Raw genomic sequence first — 23427 nt, forward strand, 5'->3', positions numbered from 1 at the left:
CCGGGCGCTCCAGAGTGACGTCAGGGCGCCCCAAGCGCATGGATCACGTGATCACATGGACACGTCATCCATGCGCATGGGGCGCTCTGACGTCATTCTGGAGCGCCCCGGGAGCAGCACGGACTGTAAGTATACCGCTCCCCACTACTACTATGGCAACCAGGACTTTAATAGCGTCCTGGGTGCCATAGTAACACTGAACGCATTTTGAAGACGGCTCCGTCTTCAAATGCTTTCAGTACACTTGCGTTTTTCCGGATCCGGCGGGCACCTCCAGCAACAGAAGTGCACGCCGGATCCCAACAACGCAAGTGTGAAAGAGGCCTAGGGGTACTTTCACACTAGTGTTATTCTTTTCCGGCATAGAGTTCCGTCCTAGAGGCTCTATACCGGAAAAGAACTGATCAGGCATATCCCCATGCATTCTGAATGGAGAGTAATCCGTTCAGGATGCATCAGGATATCTTCAGTTCAGTCGTTTTGACTGATCAGGTAAAAGATAAAACCGTAGCATGTAATGGTTTTATCTCCGGCGAAAAAAAACGGAAGACTTGCCTGAATGCCGGATCCGGCATTTTTCCCCATAGGAATGTATTAGTGCCGGATCCGTCATTCAAAATGCCGGATCCGTCCTTCCGGCCTGCGCATGCGCAGACCGGTAAAAATGTGAAAAAGGGTACAAGATGGATCCGTCTGTCCGCATGACAAGCGGAGAGACGGATCCGTTCTTGCAATGCATTTGTGAGAAGGATCCGCATCTGGATCCGTCTCAGAAATGCTTTCAGTCACAGCCAGATCGGCGGATCCGGCGGGCAGTTCTGACGACGGAACTGCCCGCCGGATCACACTGCCGCAAGTGTGAAAGTAGCCTTAGGAAAACAAGTATATTGAGCAGTGTGATTTTCAAATTTGAGGTCATATGTACAGATTTTAGCTTATAACTTAAGGATATAAAATGAATTTACATTATAATATAATTTATTTCTAAAATCACAATGTAATGCTATATCACAATAAATGTGGACGAAGTGCTGAAATGCTGTTAAGCAAAAAACATTCCAGTAGTTTTGCTCATTGTTGGCAAATTGTATCCATCTTAAAAAATAGTTTCCTCTGTTATTTCGCTAGCAATCTCTTTTTTTATTACTAGTGGTTTCTTTAACAACTTATACCGGCAGGTTTCTTTAACCTCTGATACCAGCATTGAGATTGTTGTGTTGGGATCCAGTAGTTTGATCAGGGGTATACTTATGTTTTTGTCTTTAAGGATACGACTTTGTAATGTCATAGCCAACATTGAGTCAATCCCCAGAGAACTGAGAAGAGTACTTATAGTGATGTCACTTGGGCTGACTCCTGTGAGTTCAGTAACTACTAACAAAATGTAATCTTCACATGTTTCCTTGTTAATATTGGAAGATTGGTTTCCTTTGGATGCTTGCTCCCAACTACTCATCTCTTCCATTAGCACACTGTAGAACTTTTTTTTCAGTGCTGGGATTTGCACCAACTGGTGGTCATACATGGTTTTAAAGTTAAATTTGACAATTGCTTGAATTGAATTATTTATTTGAAGACATTTCTTCAGATCCTCATGAATTTCCACAGTATTCAAGAGAAGTATTCCTTTTGCTTCTAAGATTCTATGCACTTGAGACTGATTGAGTAACACTCCAAGATCAAGGCCACCCCAACTGATCGCTTGTCCACAAAGGCCCATATTCCTTCTGTATTGGCAGAACATTTCCAGAAAGGAGTTGGCAGCAGCATAATTTGCTTGTCCTGAATTTCCAACAAATGAAGCAATAGATGAATAGCAAACAAAATAGTCAAGTTTCATGTTTAATGTGGCAAGGTGAAGATTTACAACTCCATCAACTTTTGGGCCAAAAACTTTCTCAAACAGGGACAAGCTTAGATTCTGCAGAATCCTATCATGAAAAACAACAGCACTGTGGAAAACACCTCTCACCGGGATATTTGGAAGTATTGTTTTAATAAAATAAATAGCTTTTTTTACTTCTGAGTAACTGGAAATGTCACATTGTATACTGACTATATTGCAACTTTCTTTCTGATTCTGAACTTCAGCTAACTGTTGTTCCATTTCTGAGGTTGGTTTTCTTCTGGACAGTATCACTATGTGGGCCCCACCATTATTCCCAATAAATTTCACTGTTTCAAATCCAAGACCAGTTAGACCACCTGTGACAATGTAAACAGCTTTATCTTTGAAGAGCATTGGATTGGGTGCTGACATTGGAATCATTAAGACAGTACTATTGTCTAGCTCAATTACAGGTAAGGACTGGGTACTAAAGTAGCTGGTTTCTCCACTATAACAGCCAGATTCTCTCCATGATGGTTGTATCAGATGTTTTGGAATGATAATGGTGTTTTCTGAAGTAACGGAATAAAGCCACTTATGCAGCTTTTTTGCATGCTGTTGTAAATATGCCTTCTGGAAAATAGAAGAAATGTCAAGCAAGTGGACATGAAAGTCTTCATTGCTGTAAGGAATTACATTTTGACAGTTTTTACAATTTTTTTTATCAGATACAAAAACCACATCTTTGAGGAGTGGTAGTGCATTAAGAACTTCTCTAGAGACATCCCCTACTGTAGGAAGAATAACCATTGAAGTGCACTGCTTATCAACCACACTACTCCCAGCATATATTTCAGTTTCCCACCCACCTTGTTTTGCTGTCTTGGACAAAACTCTGCATAAGACTGAATTTACATCAGGCGTTAGAATAGCAAGTTTAGCCTTATTCTTTGCACGTGGTAGTTGATTGTGTAGAATTTCCCAGGCTAAGACAAAGAATGAGATGCAAGGAGCACTTTTTATCAGTGGAGCTTTTTTTACCACGTAGCAAATATTTTCTGGAAGAGTGACGTTAGAGGTTGCAGTTATTGGATAGCAAGCAGCGACTCGATCGCCAACCTGGATTTTTTTAACGCCTTTGCCAACGGCAGTCACAATACCAGCAAAATCCAAAGCAACAAGCTGATGCTTATCACTAGTCAAAGAGTTCCAGTACAAAGCATTCCCATATTTCCAGCTTGAAAGGCTAATAGGAAAATAATCATTTGTGTGGATGCAAATTTCATCAACACTAATCTCTAAATCTTTGCTTTTAAGCTCAGATAATTTGTGATTGGACTGTTCAGCAGAAATGTTAGTTACAGTATAAGGCTCTGAAATGTAAAGGGTGAAATTATCAGATTTCTGTAAAGAATCGATCTGCCTTGTTTTCATTTCAGTCTCAGTGAAAATTATTTCATTGTCATAAATAGAACCTTCATTAATCCAGATCTCTGGATGGTCCTCTGGATTATAATTACGAAGAACCTGGGCTAGTGCCTTAACATCTTGGGGACTTGTGGAGCTAATGTCAATCAGCTGAAATGTTATGTCAGGAATTTCAAAGAGAGAAGCTCTTGTCATTCCGACAAATGCAAATCCAGGGTTAATATTATCTACTGTACTGTCTACTGTTCTGAATGTCACTGTCCGGATAGAAGGCTTAGGGGATTTTTTACTCACTGCTAAAATCATCTGTCGATAAACTTCACAGCATTTTGCTAGATATTGTGTAAGGTTGTTTGGAATGTCTTCAGATACCCTTTGGATTCCCCACATAAACACAACATCAGTGCAGTCACTATTGAGAAGCTTGTGTGCTTGAAAATCTGAATCCCAGCTGTTGAACAAAATGTAGCTAAGTTCATTCGGCATATACTTTGATAATGTTTCACCTATTCCAAGAGGGTCAGAAAAAATCAACATTTTTGGCTCACTTTGTAGTGTCTGACTGGAATGTGAACATTGTGTCCATTTAACCTGGTAAAAAGTTTTCTGTTTGTTCTCTGTTTGTTTTAGAAATGACAACTTAGCACTTTTTATTTCTACTAAAATCAAACCAGTGTTATCTGAAAAGCATCCACATAACTCAATGTACTTTTCTGTTGTTTTTATTGTTTTCATGTAGATGATCATTTCTTCTTGAAGAGGCTGTAGAATCGATAAGTTTCCTATGGATGATGGGAAGATTGCTGAGTCTATTGCCCTTGTTCCCACACAGACTCCCATTTGAAGAAAGCAGTCTAAAATGACTGGATGGATGTGGTACTCATACATTGTTTCTCTGACTTCTTCACTCACTTTCAGTCTGGCAATCCCTTCTTTGAGATCATTTCCATAATGAACATCACCCAGCTGTTTGTAAGCCTGCCCGTATTCAAATCCAAGTTTAGAGAGCTGCTCATAAATATTTTCAATTTTGAAAATAGAGGAACATCTACTGAATATCTGTTCAACCGAGATTCTTTTGACTGTGTTTGCTATAGAGTTGTGTCTTTGGATTTTTCCACTAGCCAAAACATGTGATGTTAGAACATCAAAATCGGTTACTTTACCTTCTTGGTGTAGTTTGATTTTCAGGTCAACAGAGTCTTGAAGAACACAAGGGTTGGAAAATGTCACACTGATTTCTAAAGAACTTAAATGGGGTTTAGGTTTGAAGCTGATAGCTGCAGCAGCCAATCCAAGTTCTACATAGAATGCACCTGGAATGAGGACAGATCCCCAGTTTGTATGTTCATAGACATAGGGTGTAATGGTTTTAGATACTCTGCATTGGAAGTCGGTGAAATCTTCACTCAAGCTACAAATTAATGGGTGATTGGGACTGGATGATGTATGGTTCCCCTGCCTAATTTTTTCATATTTATTATCTTGCTTGATGAGATCAAATTGGTATCTTGGAATTGTTGATGGAGAAGATTTATATGCTTCAAATATATTACACCAGTCAGGATTGTATCCGTGTGTAAAAAGTTCAATCAGCATGGAAAAGATGGTCTCATACTCTTTATTGGGCTGTAAAGCAGGTAATACTGTTGTGTTGGGGCCTAAAGTTTCAATTATGTTCCTTTGTAGTGCTCTCCGAGGACCTATTTCAATAAAAAGAGTGTTTTCTCTATGTCTTGCTAAAGCTTCTAAAGCTTGTTGAAAGGCAACTGGCTCACGGATATTATTAACCCAGTAATCACCAGTGGTGAAATCTCCTATGGATGCAGGCTTTCCTGTCACTGTTGATATAATATCAGCATCAATATTTTGTCCCTGTAAATCCCTCAAAATCTCTTTTATCTCATTTAATATAGGATCCATCATGTGGCTGTGGTATGCAGCAGGGACATCAAGTACATGGAGAAAAATATTCTTTGAACTGTAATCTTTGGACAGTTTTTTATTGAGTTGGTCTATTGTCTCACCATCTCCAGAAACTGTACATGAGGTAGGACTGTTATAAGCAGCAATGCAAATTTTCCCCTTGTAGGATGCAACCAAGTTTGATATTTCAGTGACTGTTATATTTCCAACTACCAACATTTTCCCTCCAACAGCTTTGCATTGCAATGTGCTCCTGTAATAAATGACTTTGACAGCGTCTTCTAGCGAAAGAAGTCCAGAACAATGTGCTGCTGCAACCTCTCCAACTGAATGTCCTAGAATGCAGTTTGGCCTAACCCCCCAATGTTTCAGAAGAGCTACTAATGACACCTGAATTGTAAAGAGCAGCAATTGTGCCACATCTGGCTTCGAGAAGTCATCAAACTCTTTCTGTAACAACTGCAGCACAGAAATAGAGGTGTAAGATTGAATCAACCTATCAATTGCCATACATTTCGTCCTGAACACTGGCTCATGTTCAAGTAACATCTTACACATCCCTTTATAAAGGACTCCATTACCACAGAATACAAACACAATATGAGGGCTGGGGGTAGCTATAGGGGGATATCTGCTCAATGTTTGTAACTGTTGGTGTAACTGAGATAATGAAGAGACCAGAAATCCTATTCTGTGTTTATAATTTAGATGACTTCTCCTGCAAGCTGCTGTGTAGACCAGGTTCTCCAGCGTTAGGGATGTTGTGTTTCCTAATGCTATTTTTGTGTCCTCAATGCAGAATTGAAGGGATTTGCTTGAGGCTGCAGATAATATAAATATTTCAGCAGATCGTTTCGAGTCCTTTTTGGGATAATCTTGCTTATGTTGTTTGAGAACAACATGAACATTAGTTCCTCCAAACCCAAAACAATTTATTCCTGCCATTCTTCCAAATTTGATGTCCTCTTGCCATTTTTCAGGACTGGTTGGAATTTCTAGTTTTGATTCGTTGATCATTTTGATGCCATTTTCTTTAGAATAATGTAGAGATGGAGGGATTATTTCATGATGCATCATGAGAAGAACCTTTATCAAGCCAGCAACTCCAGCAGCAGATTCAGTGTGACCAATATTTCCTTTAACAGATCCAATCTTCAGGGGCTTCATTCCATTACGTTTTTTCCCAATTATATTTCCTAAGCTGGCAGCTTCTGTTGGGTCACCAATTGGTGTTCCAGTACCATGAGCCTCAATGTATTGAACAGAACATGGATCTATCTTGCTATAGATGGTTTGCAATAAATGTTCCTGCTGATTTTGAGATGGCCTTGTAATAGGTGATACGAAACGTCCATCTTGGTTTACTGCACTTGCACTTATAAGTCCCCAGACTTTACAGTATTCTTCTTTAGCCTGTGAAATGTTAGATAAAAGAGATAAATGTTAAACCACATATTCACAGCCAAATGGAAATGGGGACGAGGATAATAGCATGTACACCAAATCTTCAGTGATGGAAAGCAAATGTCACACCAAAGAATTAGTTTTATTTAAGAATTAAGGGAAAGAAAACATAGAAACATAGAATGTGTCGGCAGATAAGAACCATTTGGCCCATCTAGTCTGCCCAATATACTGAATACTATGAATAGCCCATGGCCCTATCTTATATGAGGGATGACCTTATGCCTATCCCATGCATGCTTAAACTCCTTCACTGTATTTGCAGCTACCACTTCTGCAGGAAGGCTATTCCATGCATCCACTACTCTCTCAGTAAAGTAATACTTCCTGATATTACTTTTAAACCTTTGCCCCTCTAATTTAAAACTATGTCCTCTTGTAGCAGTTTTTCTTCTTTTAAATATTCTCTCCTCTTTTACCTTGTTGATTCCCTTTATGTATTTAAAAGTTTCTATCATATCCCCTCTGTCTCGTCTTTCTTCCGAGCTATACATGTTAAGGTCCTTTAATCTTTCCTGGTAAGTTTTATCCTGCAATCCATGTACTAGTTTAGTAGCTCTTCTCTGAACTCTCTCCAAAGTATCAATATCCTTCAGGAGATATGGTCTCCAGTACTGCGCACAATACTCCAAATGAGGTCTCACTAGTGCTCTGTAGAGCGGCATGAGCACCTCCCTCTTTCTACTGGAAAGCAGTCATACTAAAACATTATTTAAAGTGTAGCTACACTTTCAGGTAATTTTTCAGAATAAACTGCCATGTTGGCATAAATGACGAATGACACTATTTCTGACTTGCATCTGACATTTTAGCATTTTTTTCTCTGCAACCTGCTTGTGATTTTTAGTTTTTGCGCAGAGACTAGCTTGTTTAATCTCTGCCCAGGCACATGACATGGAGAAACTAGATAATCTGCCTTCTTTCTTTCTGTAGCACAACCTCAGATTCTGCAGCAATGATGGAGGACATTATGTAGCAGAACTAGCAATAAAAACATGAATCCAGCAGTTAAGACAGTAAATCACTTACAAACCAGCAACAATCTTTGTTTCTGACTGCATCAGTCCCTCCCTTCTACTCCTCCTTCCCCCTGCTTTCTCCATAGATGTTTACGTTATTTGAACCTCCAGTGATCAGGCAGCCTATTTTTTATTGAGGATAGATCTGAACAGTTGAACAGTAAATTTACAGTGCCTTGCAAAAGTATTCACCACCTTCCCTTGACTTTTTTTGTATTTTGGTGCCTCACAACCTGGAATTGACATGGATTGTTTGAGGATTTGCATCATTTAATTTACAGAACATGCCCACAACTTTGAAGATGTTTTTTTTTTTTTTTTTATTATGAAGCAAACAGCAAATAGGACAAAATAACAGAAAAAGTCAATGTGCATAAGTATTCACCCTCCTAAAGTCAATACTTTTGCGGCAATCACAGCTCCAAGTCGCTTTGGATAAGTCTCTATGAGCTTGCCACATCTTACCACTGGGATTTTTACCCATTCCTCCTTGCAAAACTGCTCCCTTCAAGTTGGATGTTTTGCACTTGCGAACAGCAATCTTTAAGTTTGACCACAGATTTTCTATTGGATTGAGATATGGGCTTTGACTAGGCCATTCCAACATAATTACATGTTTCCCATTAAACCACTCAAGTGTTGCTTTAGCAGTGTGTTTGGGGTCATTGTCCTGCTGGAAGGTGAACCTCAGTCCTAGCCTCATCATCCATCTTTCCCTCAACTCTGACCAGTTTCCCAGTCCCATCCCCCCAGCATGATGCTGCCACCTTGTTTCACTGTGGGGATGGTGTTCTTTGGATGATGTGATGTGTTGGGTTTGCTCCAGACATAGCGTTTTCTTTGGCTGAAAAGTTCAATTTTAGTCTCATCAGACCAGAGCACCTTCCTCCATACATTTTGGGAGTCTCCCACATGCCTTTTTGCAAACTCAAAACGTGCCTTTTTGTTTTTAGCTGAAAGTAACATAGTAACATAGTAACATAGTACATAAGGCCGAAAAAAGACATTTGTCCATCCAGTTCGGCCTGTTATCCTGCAAGTTGATCCAGAGGAAGGCAAAAAACCCTGTGAGGTAGAAGCCAATTTTCTCCACTTTAGGGGAATTAAAAATTCCTTCCCGACTCCAATCAGGCAATCAGAATAACTCCCTGGATCAACGACCTCTCTCTAGTAGCTATAGCCTGTAATATTATTAAGCTCCAGAAATACGTCCAGGCCCCTCTTGAATTCCTTTATTGTACTCACCATCACCACCTCCTCAGGCAGAGAGTTCCATAGTCTCACTGCTCTTACCGTAAAGAATCCTCTTCTATGTTTGTGTACAAACCTTCTTTCCTCCAGACGCAGAGGATGTCCCCCCGTCACAGTCACAGTCCTGGGGATAAATAGCTGATGGGATAGATCTCTGTACTGACCCCTGATATATTTATACATATTAATTAGATCTCCCCTCAGTCGTCTTTTTTCTAAAGTGAATAACCCTAATTTTGATAATCTTTCAGGGTACTGTAGTTGCCCCATTCCAGTTATTACTTTAGTTGCCCTCCTCTGAACCCTCTCCAGCTCTGCTATGTCTGCCTTGTTTACAGGAGCCCAGAACTGTACACAGTACTCCATGTGTGGTCTGACTAGTGATTTGTAAAGTGGTAGGACTATGTTCATATCACGGGAATCTATGCCCCTTCTGATGCAACCCATTATCTTGTTGGCCTTGGCAGCAGCTGCCTGACACTGTTTTTTGGCTTTCTTCTGGCCACTCTGCCATAAATCCAAACTCTATGGAGCGAACGGCTTATTGTCGTTCTATGTACAGATACTCCAGTCTCTGCTGTGGAACTCTGCAGCTCCTCCAGGGTTACCTTAGGTCTCTGTGCTGCCTCTCTGATTAATGCCCTCCTTGCCCGGTCCGTGAGTTTTGGTGGGCGACTGTCTCTTGACAGTTTTGCTGTTGTGCCATGTACTTTCAATTTGGTTATGCTAGATTTGATGGTGCTCCTGGGGATCATCAAAGATTTGGATATTTTTTTATAACCTAACCATGACTTGTACCTCTCAACAGCATTGTCCCTTAATTGTTTGGAGAGTTCCTTGGTCTTCATGGCAGTGTTTGGTTAGTGATGCCTCTTGCTTAGGTGTTGCAGCCTCTGGGGCCTTTCAAAAAAGGTGGGTATATGTAATGACAGATCATGTGACACTTAGATCGCACACAGGTGACATCATTTCACTAATTATGTGACTTCTGAAGGTAATTGGTTGCACCAGAGCTTTTTATGGGCTTCCTAACAAAGGGGGTGAAATACATACGCACATGCCAATTTCCTGTTTTCTATTTATAAACAATAGTTTTATTATCTACTTTTCTCCTTTCACTTCACCGACTTAGGCTATTGTGTTCTGATCCATCACATAAAATTCAAATTAACAAAACATTGAATTTAAGGCTGTAATGTAACAAAAAACAAAAAAAGTCAAAGGGGGTGAATACTTTTACAAGGCACTGTAGAGAGGAGGGAAGCAGGATAGGAGCTTGATAAAAAAAAACTAACCCACAGAAACATCTTTCTCTGATATATTACAAAGTTTTTAATATTTGCATGTACTATTCATCTATGAAAAAATTAAATGAAAATTACTCTTTAAAGTGACCATTAGATGAAACATAAGCAAGAGGCAAGTGGTAGAGTTCAATAAAAGTGTGATATGAGACTTGCTGAAGACGTGTAGAAAATATTGAGTCAGCCAACATTTCATACCTTTTTTAAAGGTTTTAGAAGAATAATGCCACATCCTTCTCCTCTTCCGTATCCATCTGCTCTATTAGAGAAAGGTTTACTGGTACCATCTGGGGATAGCATTTTTGCCTTACAAAGAGCAATAAAGATGCGAGGTTCGATTATACAGCTGACACCACCACATATCGCCATCTCGCAATCACCTTGTACAGAAATAAATAGATTTATTAATTAAATCCTGTTGAAAAAGAAATTTACATATGTACTGTACAATACTGTTTTTTATTTGTCACAGTTAGGGTTTCTGATATTTAAAGTAAATGAACACTGACTTTAGGTGAGGCTAGTCAACACAAAAACCACCTCAGCAGCATATAGAGAAAAAGGGAAGTATAAATCAGAAAAATCCAGAGCACCCTCCCATAAATCTAAAATATACCTTTTAATAATCTATTAAAACATTAGCTCAGATCAAGCTCAGATCCCATGGATCAAGACAACATGTATACAAATTGAAATGCCTAATATCTCAGATGAAGATAAAATTCTCCAGAGTTACTCACGGTTTGCTAAAATAGCATGCGTTGCCCTGGAATTCCTACCAGTGATATCATCATCAAGTCCTTCCTCACCATGTACATCATGGGGCTACTTATATATTTTTTTTCCAGGGCCACTTTAAGCTCCCAATCCTCCCCTGCTCTATAAGGTATTTAAGCAATTTCCTGGTGTTCATCAACATATTTTGGGGGTCCCAGAAAACCTCTTTTAGCAGCCCTGATAGGCTTGACGAGATTAAACATAGTTCATAGTGTTCTCAATTTTGAGATACTGTGGCTGATTTAATATTCATGTTTAAAATGCTAACTAAAGATACAATTTATCACAGTGGTTAAGGCTGGATGAAAAACTTGGTGCATGGCTAGACACTTTTGTCTGACTGTATAACAACTATTGGTTACATCATAATCCACACCCGTTGTGAGTTGGAAAGTCTTAGTTGGGGTTATTTCCTCTTCTACTGGAGGTGAAAACTTAGTCAGCACTCTACCCTCTAAAGCAGGGGTGCACAACCTGCGGCCCGGGGGCCACATGCGGCACTTGATACCATTCTGTGCGGCCCCCAACCATCTGGTAACAGACATGTATGCCTATGTCTTGTGGCTGCTTACATGTAATTTTCATGTATTTCTCCCATTAGATGGGAGTCCTGGAAGTGTAACTAGACATTAATGGTATATAATGTGTGTTCAATATACCATAAGTACAAAATTTCAGTTGTTAATACACCTTTAAATTTTGATTTCGGCCCTAGTCATTGGTTCAGTCTGGCAATGTGGCCCCCAACCAGGAAACGTTGTGCACCCCTGAAACCAGCTTTGTCCAAAGGACGTAGCTGTGTAGTTCAGACTACTGCTACTCCGAAACAGCTGATTGGCTTGGGTGTGGGGTGTTGGACCCTTGGTGATCTGATATTGATGGCCTATGCTGAGGATAGGCCATCAATAGTAAAGGAGTGGACAACCTCTTTAGGCTGTTTACCCTCATAGAGAGACTGTCGAATTATAGTAACCTCCAAACTCTGTAAACACCAAGCTTTGAACCCATCTGTAACTGTAACCACCCACTGATGGGCCCATTGGTGACTGTGACCACTATGCACTGTGTCTCATGTTGGAGTAAGGTTAAATCTTGTTTACTGCTGTTACTCTACAGAATGCCTATAGCTCAACATTCAGTGGCTTTTCATATGTCAGAACATTATATTGAAAAGAAGCTGCAAGGCTAGGGTGATCTATACTTATCTCATAAAAGGCAAAGAAAGACATATCTGTCTATTTGACTTTAATTGTTTTTACCTTGTCTGATGGCGTGACAAGCATAGTGTAAAGCAACCAAGGATGAAGAGCAGGCAGTGTCAATTGAAAGGGAAGGCCCCGTCAGGTTAAAACAGTAGGATATCCTGTTGGCAGCTATGCTTGTTGCTGTCCCAGTGCCATTAAAATGATTGATGTTTTCTGGATAATTATTATGAATATTGTCGGCATCTCTGTTCATGAGACCTTTAAAAGAGGAATAATAATAATATATTGATCAGAACATTCATAAAGAAGACAGTAAAAAGTTACATGCCCTGAATTTACCAACTATAATCTTAGCAAGTATTAGTTATATAGGAGTGTGCAGATGATTTGGCATTTGCATTTTCCCAAGGGCCATTTGGTGATGATATTCATCTGGGGAGGAGATATGGCCACATCCCGTAAAAAAAGGTAGATGTGATAGAAGAATGAAGAGTAGCGCATATATTGTAAATATAGGCTTTGTGTAAATTCAGGCTTTGTGCATATATAGATAATACATGCAGGCAGGGCTTGAAGGGGTTAGGTCATTAATAGCTGATCGAAGTCTCAGTGCATGTTATTAAGAAGTTGGGCAGATGGCAGTCGGCTTCTTATGCACGATATATACCAAATGCGCAGTGTGAAATGCTTTTAGGAATCTGGTATTATTTTGTTAATAAATAACACTATTGCCCTGGGCTATGTTTGTTATTTTTGGCCCCTTTAGCCTACCCTCCGTACAGCAGTCTCAGCATACCCCTACCGCTTGGCATAGTAGGTAGGTAGGCGTACTTATCTTGAGCCGACCCGAATACAAGTTATAGGCAAATGGCTATTTGCCGCATTTGTGTGAGGGGAGGCGGGGCTATACTGCTTATAAGCCGCAGCCTCCTCCTCACCTTACCGGCGGCTCGTTTCTGCCACACCCTCCCAAGTCCCCTTTTATTCTAACTACTCAATGGGGTGGGCCCCTTTAGCCTACCCTCCGTACAGCAGTCTCGGCATACCCCTACTGCTTAGCATAGTAGGTAGGTAGGTAGGCGTACTTATCTTGAGCCGACCGGAATACAAATACATATTATAAGACAATTTGTCATATTTATTTTCTTACCTATAAACACACCAGTTTTACTTCCATTAACACTTTCAGTGGCATATCCTGCATCTTCCAAAGCTTTATATGTGCATTCAAGCAGTAATTTTTGTTGTGGATCCATATTGGCAGTCTCCGAATTATTCATTTCAAATACTTTATTGTCAAATTCATTAATCCTTAATTAATAAAATAAAAACGTTTTTTTTTTTTTTAGCTGAGAATTATCTTATAATTTGGAGATGTGCATGCATTGGACCAGCCTCAGTAATGCAACTTAAATGCTCTCCAAAAGACCTCCTTTTTGGGTAGAGCAGCCTCCTATATAGACCAGATTTCCTGTGACAGAATTTCAGTTCCCAATGTGTTAGGCATTCTGTGCATACTGTTAAACCCCTAAGGCCTCATGCACACAAGTGAATGTATTTTGTGGTCCCCAAAGCACATAATTTGTGTGCTTTCCACATCCGTCTGTCCGTTCTGGAGAAAGATAGAACATGTCCTATACTTGGTCACAAAATGCGTACTGAAGTCAATGGGATCTGAGTTTTGCGGACCACAAAATGGTCATGTGCATGAGTCCATAGGATTGGGTACATTTTTGTTTCTGCATTTTTCTTTTTCCCTCCCCAACTTCCAAGAGCCACAACATTTTTTGCGTTCCTTTCACATAGCCAAATATGGGCTTATATTTAGCAGGACAAGTTATATAATAGCAACTTTTTATTTACCAAATCTTGTAAAGGAAAACAGGAAAAATTCTTTGTGGGGTGAAATAAAACAAAAAGCAAAAAAACAATGCCACCATGGTTGTTGGGTTTTGTTTTACCAGCATTCACTGTGTGCTAAAAAGTGACACAATAGCCTTATTTTGCTGTCCAGTACAATTACGGTTATACCAAATTCATGTACTGTACTTTTTTATTATGTTTTACCACTTTTAAAAAATAAAAAATCTTTAAAATCATCACTATTATCTGACACCCATAACTTTGCCATCTACAAAGCTTTGTGAGGGCTTGTTTTTTGCAGGCGAACTGTATCTTTTGTACCATTTTGGCAAACATATGACGTTTTTATGACTTTTTATCTTTTTATTAATTTTTTGGGGGGGCGGGAGGTGACCAACATTTTGCGCATCTTGCATTTATACATTCTTTCTGTTACCATGTAGGAAAGATATTTTTATATTTTAATAGTTCAGACATTTTGGATGTAGCGATACCTATTCTGTTTATGTTTTATTGTTTATTTATTTTATATGTAAAATTGAGAAAGGTGGGTTTGAATTATTATTTTTTTTTATATTTTTACTGTATTTTTTTTAGACTTGTGCATGTGATCTTCGGTTTGCTTGTACCAAAGACTGCAATAGAATACTATTGCAGTCTATGGGATTTTTACAGGAAACCTCGCTGCAGAAAGAATATATATATATATATATTTTTTTCTTCTTCTTTTCCTCTCTCCTCGGATTAAAAGGGAAGAATCCGAGGAGAGAGGAAAAGAAGAAGAAAAAAAATATATATATATTCTTTCTGCAGCGCAGTCTCTTTTTTGTTTGAACCTTGGCTAAGTGACAAAAACCCACGTCACTATTTGCGGCTTGCAGTGCAGAGGAATTACCATAAGATAACCAGAGACATTTCTCCTTTGTATTTTTACAGGAAACCTGTCAAGCCCTGTCAGACACATCTTTGTAGGCAGCCAACTATGGCTGGCCTGGGAGTCTTCATAAGACCCCAGGCTTCCATGGCAACAAATCAGAGTCCAGCAATTTTACTGTGGGGGCTCTAATTGGACAAAGGGAGCCGATCTGTATTGACAGTGTCATCTGAAGGATTAACTGACCAGGTACAGAGTTATCTCTGATCCTAGTCATTGGGGCCAAGTGTCTGCTGTATTATACAGCCGGCTACTGCCACATAAGGAGCAGACTCAGCTTGTGCTCCTTCTCCAGACATCCCTTGCACACAAATGCCTTATATGTACAGTATGTGTGTTAAGGGGTTAAGATGACCACTCACCCACCTAGAAGACTACTTTTCAATGTTTGCACTGTAGTTCTGGCCAGAGTTTTTGAAATTAACATCATATTCCTGTGTGCCCGTTTCTATGGTGTTACTAACTGTCTGAGTATGAAAGCTACTCTTCTTAAGAATGAGTTCACTACACCACGCCACACTAAGGGCCAGTTCACACAACTAATTTTGAAAAACACGCTTAAAAAAATCAGCGTGGAATCCATGTGCCGTTTTTTCAATTGGAAAAAAGGTGTGTTTTTGTGTGTTTTTATGCATTTTTGATATTTTTTAATGCATCTTTTTTTATAACCAATGGGTTCAATACAAAGCTGCATTTTTAGCTTGAGGTTTTTGAAGCAGGTCTGCACCAAAAAACATGCAATGCAATGGAAAATGCACACAAAACGCATGGACTTACATGGAGCTGTTTATTTCTGCTTCCCATTCATTTCAATAGGAGATTCAGCGCTGATTCTGCTCCAAGATAGGGCAAGTGCTGCTTCCCATTTAAATGCATGGGAGGCTGTTTTGAAGCACATTTTGAGGCAAAAACACTCCAAAATCAGCAGCAAAAAACTCTGTAAACTGGCCCAAAGAGTAGTGTCACACAAAGCTTTTTGTGGCAGTTTTTTGAACCACAGTCAAAAGTGGGTAGGAAGAGAATGAGGAATATAAAGGATGGATTACTTTCAGCTGGATCCACTTCTACTGTTGGTATAAAACTGGCACAAAAAGCTGTGCATAACACTACCCTAAGGGCTCATGCAGATGGCTGCAAACAGTGGGTCAGCAATATACGGGCCCCAGCCATTTGTGCACCACATCATGGATGCGGACCCATTCACTTCAATGGGTCCGCAATCCGGAAGGTGCAGTGCGCAACGGAGGCACGGAACCCAACGGAAGCACTACGGAGTGCTTCCTTGGGGTTTCTCTCCGTGTCTCCGCACTGCAAAAAAATAGAACTTGTTCAGTTTTTTTTGCAGTGCGGACGGATCACGGACCCATTCAAGTTGAATGGGTCTGCATCCGTCTGTGGAAACCGCACAGATGTTGCCAATGCATTGTGGACTGCAAATTGCAGTTCCCAAAGCATGGAATGGCCGGGCAACAGCCGTGTGCATGAGCCCTAAAGGTGATGTCCACTTTAGTTCCCTGAGAATAAACTGATCACAGGGTGCTGCTATAAACCTAGAGATTGACTATAATCTGTGGGGGAGCCCAGCATAGCTATTCCCCTGCCAAAACAGTGGACATGAAGCATTACACTGATCTCAATGAAGTCAAAATATAGTCCATATAACACAAGAATATGTTGGGTCCTCCAGGATGAGACCTGTTTGTATCCACTCTCAACTCTAGATAATATGGATAATAGTTGAGAGATTTAAATGGAGAAACATCCTCTGCTAACTCTTGAATTTCCTAATAGTGTACGTGAAAATACACTGCGTGCAGAATTATTAGGCAAATGAGTATTTTGACCACATCATCCTCTTTATGCATGTTGTCTTACTCCAAGCTGTATAGGCTCGAAAGCCTACTACCAATTAAGCATATTAGGTGATGTGCATCTCTGTAATGAGAAGGGGTGTGGTCTAATGACATCAACACCCTATATTAGGTGTGCATAATTATTAGGCAACTTCCTTTCCTTTGGCAAAATGGGTCAAAAGAAGGACTTGACAGGCTCAGAAAAGTCAAAAATAGTGAGATATCTTGCAAAGGGATGCAGCACTCTTAAAATTGCAAAGCTTCTGAAGCGTGATCATCGAACAATCAAGCGTTTCATTCAAAATACTCAACAGGGTCGCAAGAAGCGTGTGGAAAAACCAAGGCGCAAAATAACTGCCCATGAACTGAGAAAAGTCAAGCGTGCAGCTGCCAAGATGCCACTTGCCACCAGTTTGGCCATATTTCAGAGCTGCAACATCACTGGAGTGCCCAAAAGCACAAGGTGTGCAATACTCAGAGACATGGCCAAGGTAAGAAAGGCTGAAAGACGACCACCACTGAACAAGACACACAAGCTGAAACGTCAAGACTGGGCCAAGAAATATCTCAAGACTGATTTTTCTAAGGTTTTATGGACTGATGAAATGAGAGTGAGTCTTGATGGGCCAGATGGATGGGCCCGTGGCTGTATTGGTAAAGGGCAGAGAGCTCCAGTCCGACTCAGACGCCAGCAAGGTGGAGGTGGAGTACTGGTTTGGGCTGGTATCATCAAAGATGAGCTTGTGGGGCCTTTTCGGGTTGAGGATGGAGTCAAGCTCAACTCCCAGTCCTACTGCCAGTTTCTGAAAGACACCTTCTTCAAGCAGTGGTACAGGAAGAAGTCTGCATCCTTCAAGAAAAACATGATTTTCATGCAGGACAATGCTCCATCACACGCGTCCAAGTACTCCACAGCGTGGCTGTCAAGAAAGGGTATAAAAGAAGAAAATCTAATGACATGGCCTCCTTGTTCACCTGATCTGAACCCCTCTGAGAACCTGTGGTCCATCATCAAGTGTGAGATTTACAAGGAGGGAAAACAGTACACCTCTCTGAACAGTGTCTGGGAGGCTGTGGTTGCTGCTGCACGCAATGTTGATGGTGAACAGATCAAAACACTGACAGAATCCATGGATGGCAGGCTTTTGAGTGTCCTTGCAAAGAAAGATGGCTATATTGGTCACTGATTTGTTTTTGTTTTGTTTTTGAATGTCAGAAATGTATATTTGTGAATGTTGAGATGTTATATTGGTTTCACTGGTAAAAATAAATAATTGAAATGGGTATATATTTGTTTTTTGTTAAGTTGCCTAATAATTATGCACAGTAATAGTCACCTGCACACACAGATATCCCCCTAAAATAGCTAAAACTAAAAACAAACTAAAAACTACTTCCAAAAATATTCAGCTTTGATATTAATGAGTTTTTTGGGTTCATTGAGAACATGGTTGTTGTTCAATAATAAAATTAATCCTCAAAAATACAACTTGCCTAATAATTCTGCACTCCCTGTAGTAGGAGGCTGGATTTTCAGCTCAGGCATTTATGGATATATGGGCATTCAAAGCTTGGTGTCAAGGTAGAAAACATGTTTAAGATTTTGACATTTTCCCACAATCTCGCAGGAGATTCAAGAGGAGTTCTTATCACCCATAACTGAAGAGATCAGGAAGGTGATGTTCACAGTCCCCTCCGTTAAAACCCCTGGTTTGGACGGCCTACCCATTGCATATTTCAAACAGTCTTTCCCTTATTTGGACCCCCACCTTGCCCTTTATTTTAATAGCCCTTTTAGCGGGTTAAATGATCCCACCACAGGCTTTAGAAGCCCATATCAGCATCATTCCGAAAGGGGGGAAAAGCCCGTCCCTATGCTCCAGTTACAGGCCCATTTCTTTACTGAACTCTGATGTGAAACTATTTGCCAAGGTCTTAGCCACCCTGATAGCGAACAGCAGTGATGGTCAGTTCGCAGTGTTCGCCAGCGAACACATGCGGGCTGCCATCTTTAGTAAGGTAGACTCACCCGTCCGGCGATGCACAGGTAAGCCCTTACCTGTTCCTGTGCCGCGAGCTGGTCTGAAATCAAATGCGGTCACCGGGAGCAGGCAGTTCCAAGAACAGCCGCCGGGGGCCTTCATTGGGCTGTTCTCGGAACTGCCTGCTCCCGGTGACCGCATTTGATTTCAGACCAGCTCGCGGCACAGGAACAGGTAAGGGCTTACCTGTGCATCGCTGGACGGGTGAGTACCTTACAGATGCTGTTCCTTCCCTTTTGAATGCTGCAGTGTCCCCAAACAGTTTACAACCATGTATGGGGTATTGCTGTACAATTTGCATAACAAATTGTAGGGTGCATTTTCTCCTTTTACGCCTTGTGAAAATGAAAAATGTGGGGCTAATGCAGCATTTTATTGGAAATAAAATATAATTTTTAATTTTCACAGCCATTTTTAATTTTCACAGTGTTTCTAAATTCTATGAAACGCTTGTTGGGTCAAAACACTCACTGCATCCCTTGATCAATTCCTTAAGGGGTGGAGCCTTCAAAATGGGTTTATTTTTTGGAGGTTTCCTTCTAGGGGTACCTCAGGGTCTTTTCAAATGTGACATGCACCCGAAAACTGGTGCTCTTTTCTTTCTGAGCCCTGCCATGTGTCCATGAAGAGATATGTAACCACATATGGGGTGTTTCTGCAAACCGCAGAATTGGGGTAATATATATTGAGGGGTTTTGCTGTTAAACCAGGAAAAATTGATTAAAGTGGAAAATCTGCAAAAAAAAAATGAAATTTTTTAATTTCACCTCCATTTTGCTTTAATTCCTGTGGAACACCTAAAGGGTTAAGAAAGGTTTCATAAATCACTTTTGAATAATTTGAGGGGTATAGTTTATAAAATGGGACCATTTATAGATTGTTTCTATTATGTAAGCTCCTTAAAGTGATTTCAGAACTGTATTGGTCCTTTAAAAAAGATGGGGTTTTTTTTGCATCCAAAATTCTAAGCCTTCTAACGTCTTAAAAAAATAAAATGACATTTACAAAATGATGCCAACCTAAAAGAGACGTGGTAGAAATGAATAACTATTTTGCAATAAATCACGATTTGTCTTCAAAGCAGAGAGATTCAAATCTAGAAAATTGCTAATTTAAAAAAAAAAAAATTCTATACATAAAGGTAAAACATATGGACTCATATTCACCACTAATATGAAGTACAATGTGTCACAAGAAAACACTCTCAGAATCGCTTAGATAAGTAAAAGTGTTCCAGAGTTATTACCTGATAAAGTGACATATGTCAGATAAAAGAAATGAGGCTTTGGCATTTTGTCCAAACTGACTTTTGCTGGAAGGGGTTAAAATAAAATATTTATCCCATGCAGCCAATAACAAAATAACAATAATAAAAAGTGATTGAAAAGTCATACACATCCTGAAATGGTATCATTGCAACGTAAAGGATCACCCTGCAAATAATGAGCCCTTCGTAGCTCCGTAGCCATAAAAATAAAAAAAGGTTATGGGGCTCAGAATATGGCAATGCAAAGAAAAAAATTGTTTTTTCAAAAGTTTTTATATAAGTATTAAAGCACAAGAAACAGTATTCAAATGTGGTTTCGCTGTAATCATACTGAACTGGAGAATGAAGGGCACAGGGAATACCGTGAAAACAAAACCCATAAAACTGTGGTGATATTGTGTTTTAAATGACTTATTAATTAATGGAATAAAAAATTCCACCCAATTGTATTTAAATTGTATGCAGCAGTAAATTAGCCATTAGAAAGAACGACTTGTCCCGCAAAAAAACAAGCCCTTATATGGCTATGTGAACGGAAAAATAAAAAAGTTATGGCTCTTGGAAGGCAGGAAATAGATGAAAAAATTTAAAATGGCCCGGTCCTGAATGGGTTAAGCTATGTGCACCATGTGTTGTGACGACATACAACATTTTGGCAGTTACATTTGTGAGAAAAGTGGTTGTGGTCATCAAAAAAGATATAGTTTAGGCCACATTTATTATTTGGACTAGGAGGAAATGGCTCAAATAGCTTTTTGATGCAAATCTACACTTGCTGACAACAAGCATAAAATCTATGTTTAAATATATTTTATAGTTGCTGTTTTAATGATTATTTTTCCTTATATAATAGAAAGAAACATAGTTACTTACCCATCCACAAAAGCTGCCTGACTAGTGTACATTTTGCCTGGTTTGGTTTGATCAGAATCGTACCATTTTTTCAGGTCAAATCTTTCTTCTGGTATTTCTCTTGTACAATTTTTTCCATCAAAAATAACTTTCCAAAAATGTTCAATTCCCTCACCTGTTGAATGATAATTTTGTATACATTACATCAAAACAAAATAGAACAAATACAATTCCTATAGTTATAGTTATATTTCTCTAAAGTAATTTTGTCAATAACACCCCCTCATTAGCAAGATAACAAAATAAAACAAGACAAAAAAAGATGAATGTGCAATAATCTAAAAAAGAATATAAAGCGTAGACATAGGGTGATACCCAACAGAGAATATGGGTGGTTGAAGACTATTGCTGCTCACCTGAATGCATAATATAATGTGTATACAGTATGACAAGGAGGGCCTGCCAGCCGGACTTTGCCATTACCGTTAATTTAGAAACCAGACGGAATCCAAATGTGAAGAGAACATTAAATACAGAACAAACAAAAACACTTCTGTTCTTCCCCAATAAAAGATTATTGTATAATCAGCAGTAACATACATATAATAAAATGTAATGTGTCCACAAGTGACACATTTCGGGGCAGCACCCCTTCCTCAAAAACACGAGAAGAATGTTGGCAACATATATCTGAGGAAGGGGAAGTGCCTCAAAACACGCCATATGTGGCCATAGTACATTTTATTTTACTACTGAATAAATAAGGATCTTTACTGGGAAAGAACTGGAACAGATATCTTTTTGTTTCTTCTGTATTAAATATATGAAAATTCTGCATTCTTTCAACTTTCAACCAAAGTCTAATTGTATATTCTTTAATACCTGATGTCTTTTTACAGTTGGCGGTTCAGGTTCCGAGTCTACCTTTACAAGACTATGATAATACATTATAAGGATAAATAAAGTTCTAAAATAATAATCCCTTAATGGAGTTTTAAAAAATATATTAAAACACTGCTCCAAAAAAATTATTTTGTATTAAAAATTTAATTTTGCACACATTATGCAAAAAATCTATAGAGATTAGATGAACAAGATATTCAGTATGAAACAGGAACAGAATGAAAATAAAGAATAAAGCATTATGGAAAATGTAAAAAATACCTGCTCATTAACCGCCTCCGGACCGCCTAACGCAGGATTGCGGTCCAGAGGCGGTCGACTCAGGCACACTCACGCGCCGGCGCGTCATCTCGCAAGAGGCGAGATTTCCTGTGAATGCGTGCACGCAGGCGCGCGCGTTCACAGGAACTACAGGTAATCAAGTGGGTCTGCAGCCTGCCAGCGGCGATCATTCGCTGACAGGCTGTAGATCCGATTTTTTTTAACCCCGTAAAGGTATATTAGACGCTGTTTTGATAACAGCGTCTAATATACCTGCTACCTGGTCCTCTGGTGGTCCCTTTTGCTTGGATCGACCAACAGAGGGCACAAGCAGCTCTTTAAAGTAGCACCAAACACCACTACACTACACCCCCCCTGTCACTTATTAACCCCTTATTAACCCTTGATCACCCCATATAGACTCCCTGATCACCCCCCAGACGTCCGTATGTGTTTTGCGGATCCGCAAAACACATACAGACGTCTGAATGCAGCCTTACAGGGGGGTGATCAATGACAGGGGGGTGATCACCCCATATAGACTCCCTGATCACCCCCTGTCATTGATCACCCCCCTGTAAGGCTCCATTCAGACGTCCGTATGTGTTTTGCGGATCCATGGATCCATAAAACACATACGGATGTCTGAATGGAGCCTTACAGGGGGGTGATCACCCCATATAGACTCCCTGATCACCCCCATGTCATTGATCACTCCCCTGTAAGGCTCTATTCAGACGTCAGTATGTGTTTTGCGGATCCGCGGACCCACGGATCCACGGATCTGCGGATCCGCAAAACACATACGGATCCGCAAAACACGGACACCGTGGATCTGCAAAACACGGACACCGGCAATGTGCTTTCCGCATTTTGCAGATCCGCACACTGCCAGAACTATATAGAAAATGCCTTTTCTTGTCCGCAATTGCGGACAAGAATAGGACATGTTCTATAGGCTCTACAAAAAACGCAGTGTTCGCCCGATCAGGCCTGATCTTGTGCGCACACTTGCGTTCAGTCCACCCCACCGCAGTAACAGAATTTTTTTTTTCTGATCACTGCAAAAACACCGTAAAATCGCTGCAGCGCTATAAAAAGATCACTTTTGAGGGGCATGGCGAGTTCATAGAAGATTTTTTTTTGTCACAAGTTAGCGGAAATTGATTTTTTTTTTTTTTTTCTTACAAAGTCTCATATTCCACTAACTTAAAAATAAAATCTCACATGAACTCACCATACCCCTCACG

General features: G+C 39.9%; 1 protein-coding gene across 1 annotated transcript in view; it reads right to left on the reverse strand.

Moving 5' to 3' along the window:
• Positions 1 to 1096: 1096 nt before the first annotated feature.
• Positions 1097 to 23427, reverse strand: part of LOC121002598 (phenolphthiocerol/phthiocerol polyketide synthase subunit C-like) — a 29724-nt gene continuing 7393 nt past the window's right edge. Inside the window, exons 2-6 of the mRNA XM_040434042.1 lie at positions 21035 to 21188; positions 13353 to 13513; positions 12257 to 12460; positions 10419 to 10600; positions 1097 to 6595 (exon numbers count right to left, since the gene is read on the reverse strand). Coding sequence (XP_040289976.1) covers positions 1097 to 6595; positions 10419 to 10600; positions 12257 to 12460; positions 13353 to 13513; positions 21035 to 21188 — 6200 coding nt within the window. The remainder of the gene's footprint in view (positions 6596 to 10418; positions 10601 to 12256; positions 12461 to 13352; positions 13514 to 21034; positions 21189 to 23427) is intronic.

This window comes from Bufo bufo, chromosome 5, assembly GCF_905171765.1.
Source record: "Bufo bufo chromosome 5, aBufBuf1.1, whole genome shotgun sequence".
NCBI classification, from domain to species: Eukaryota; Metazoa; Chordata; class Amphibia; order Anura; family Bufonidae; genus Bufo; species Bufo bufo.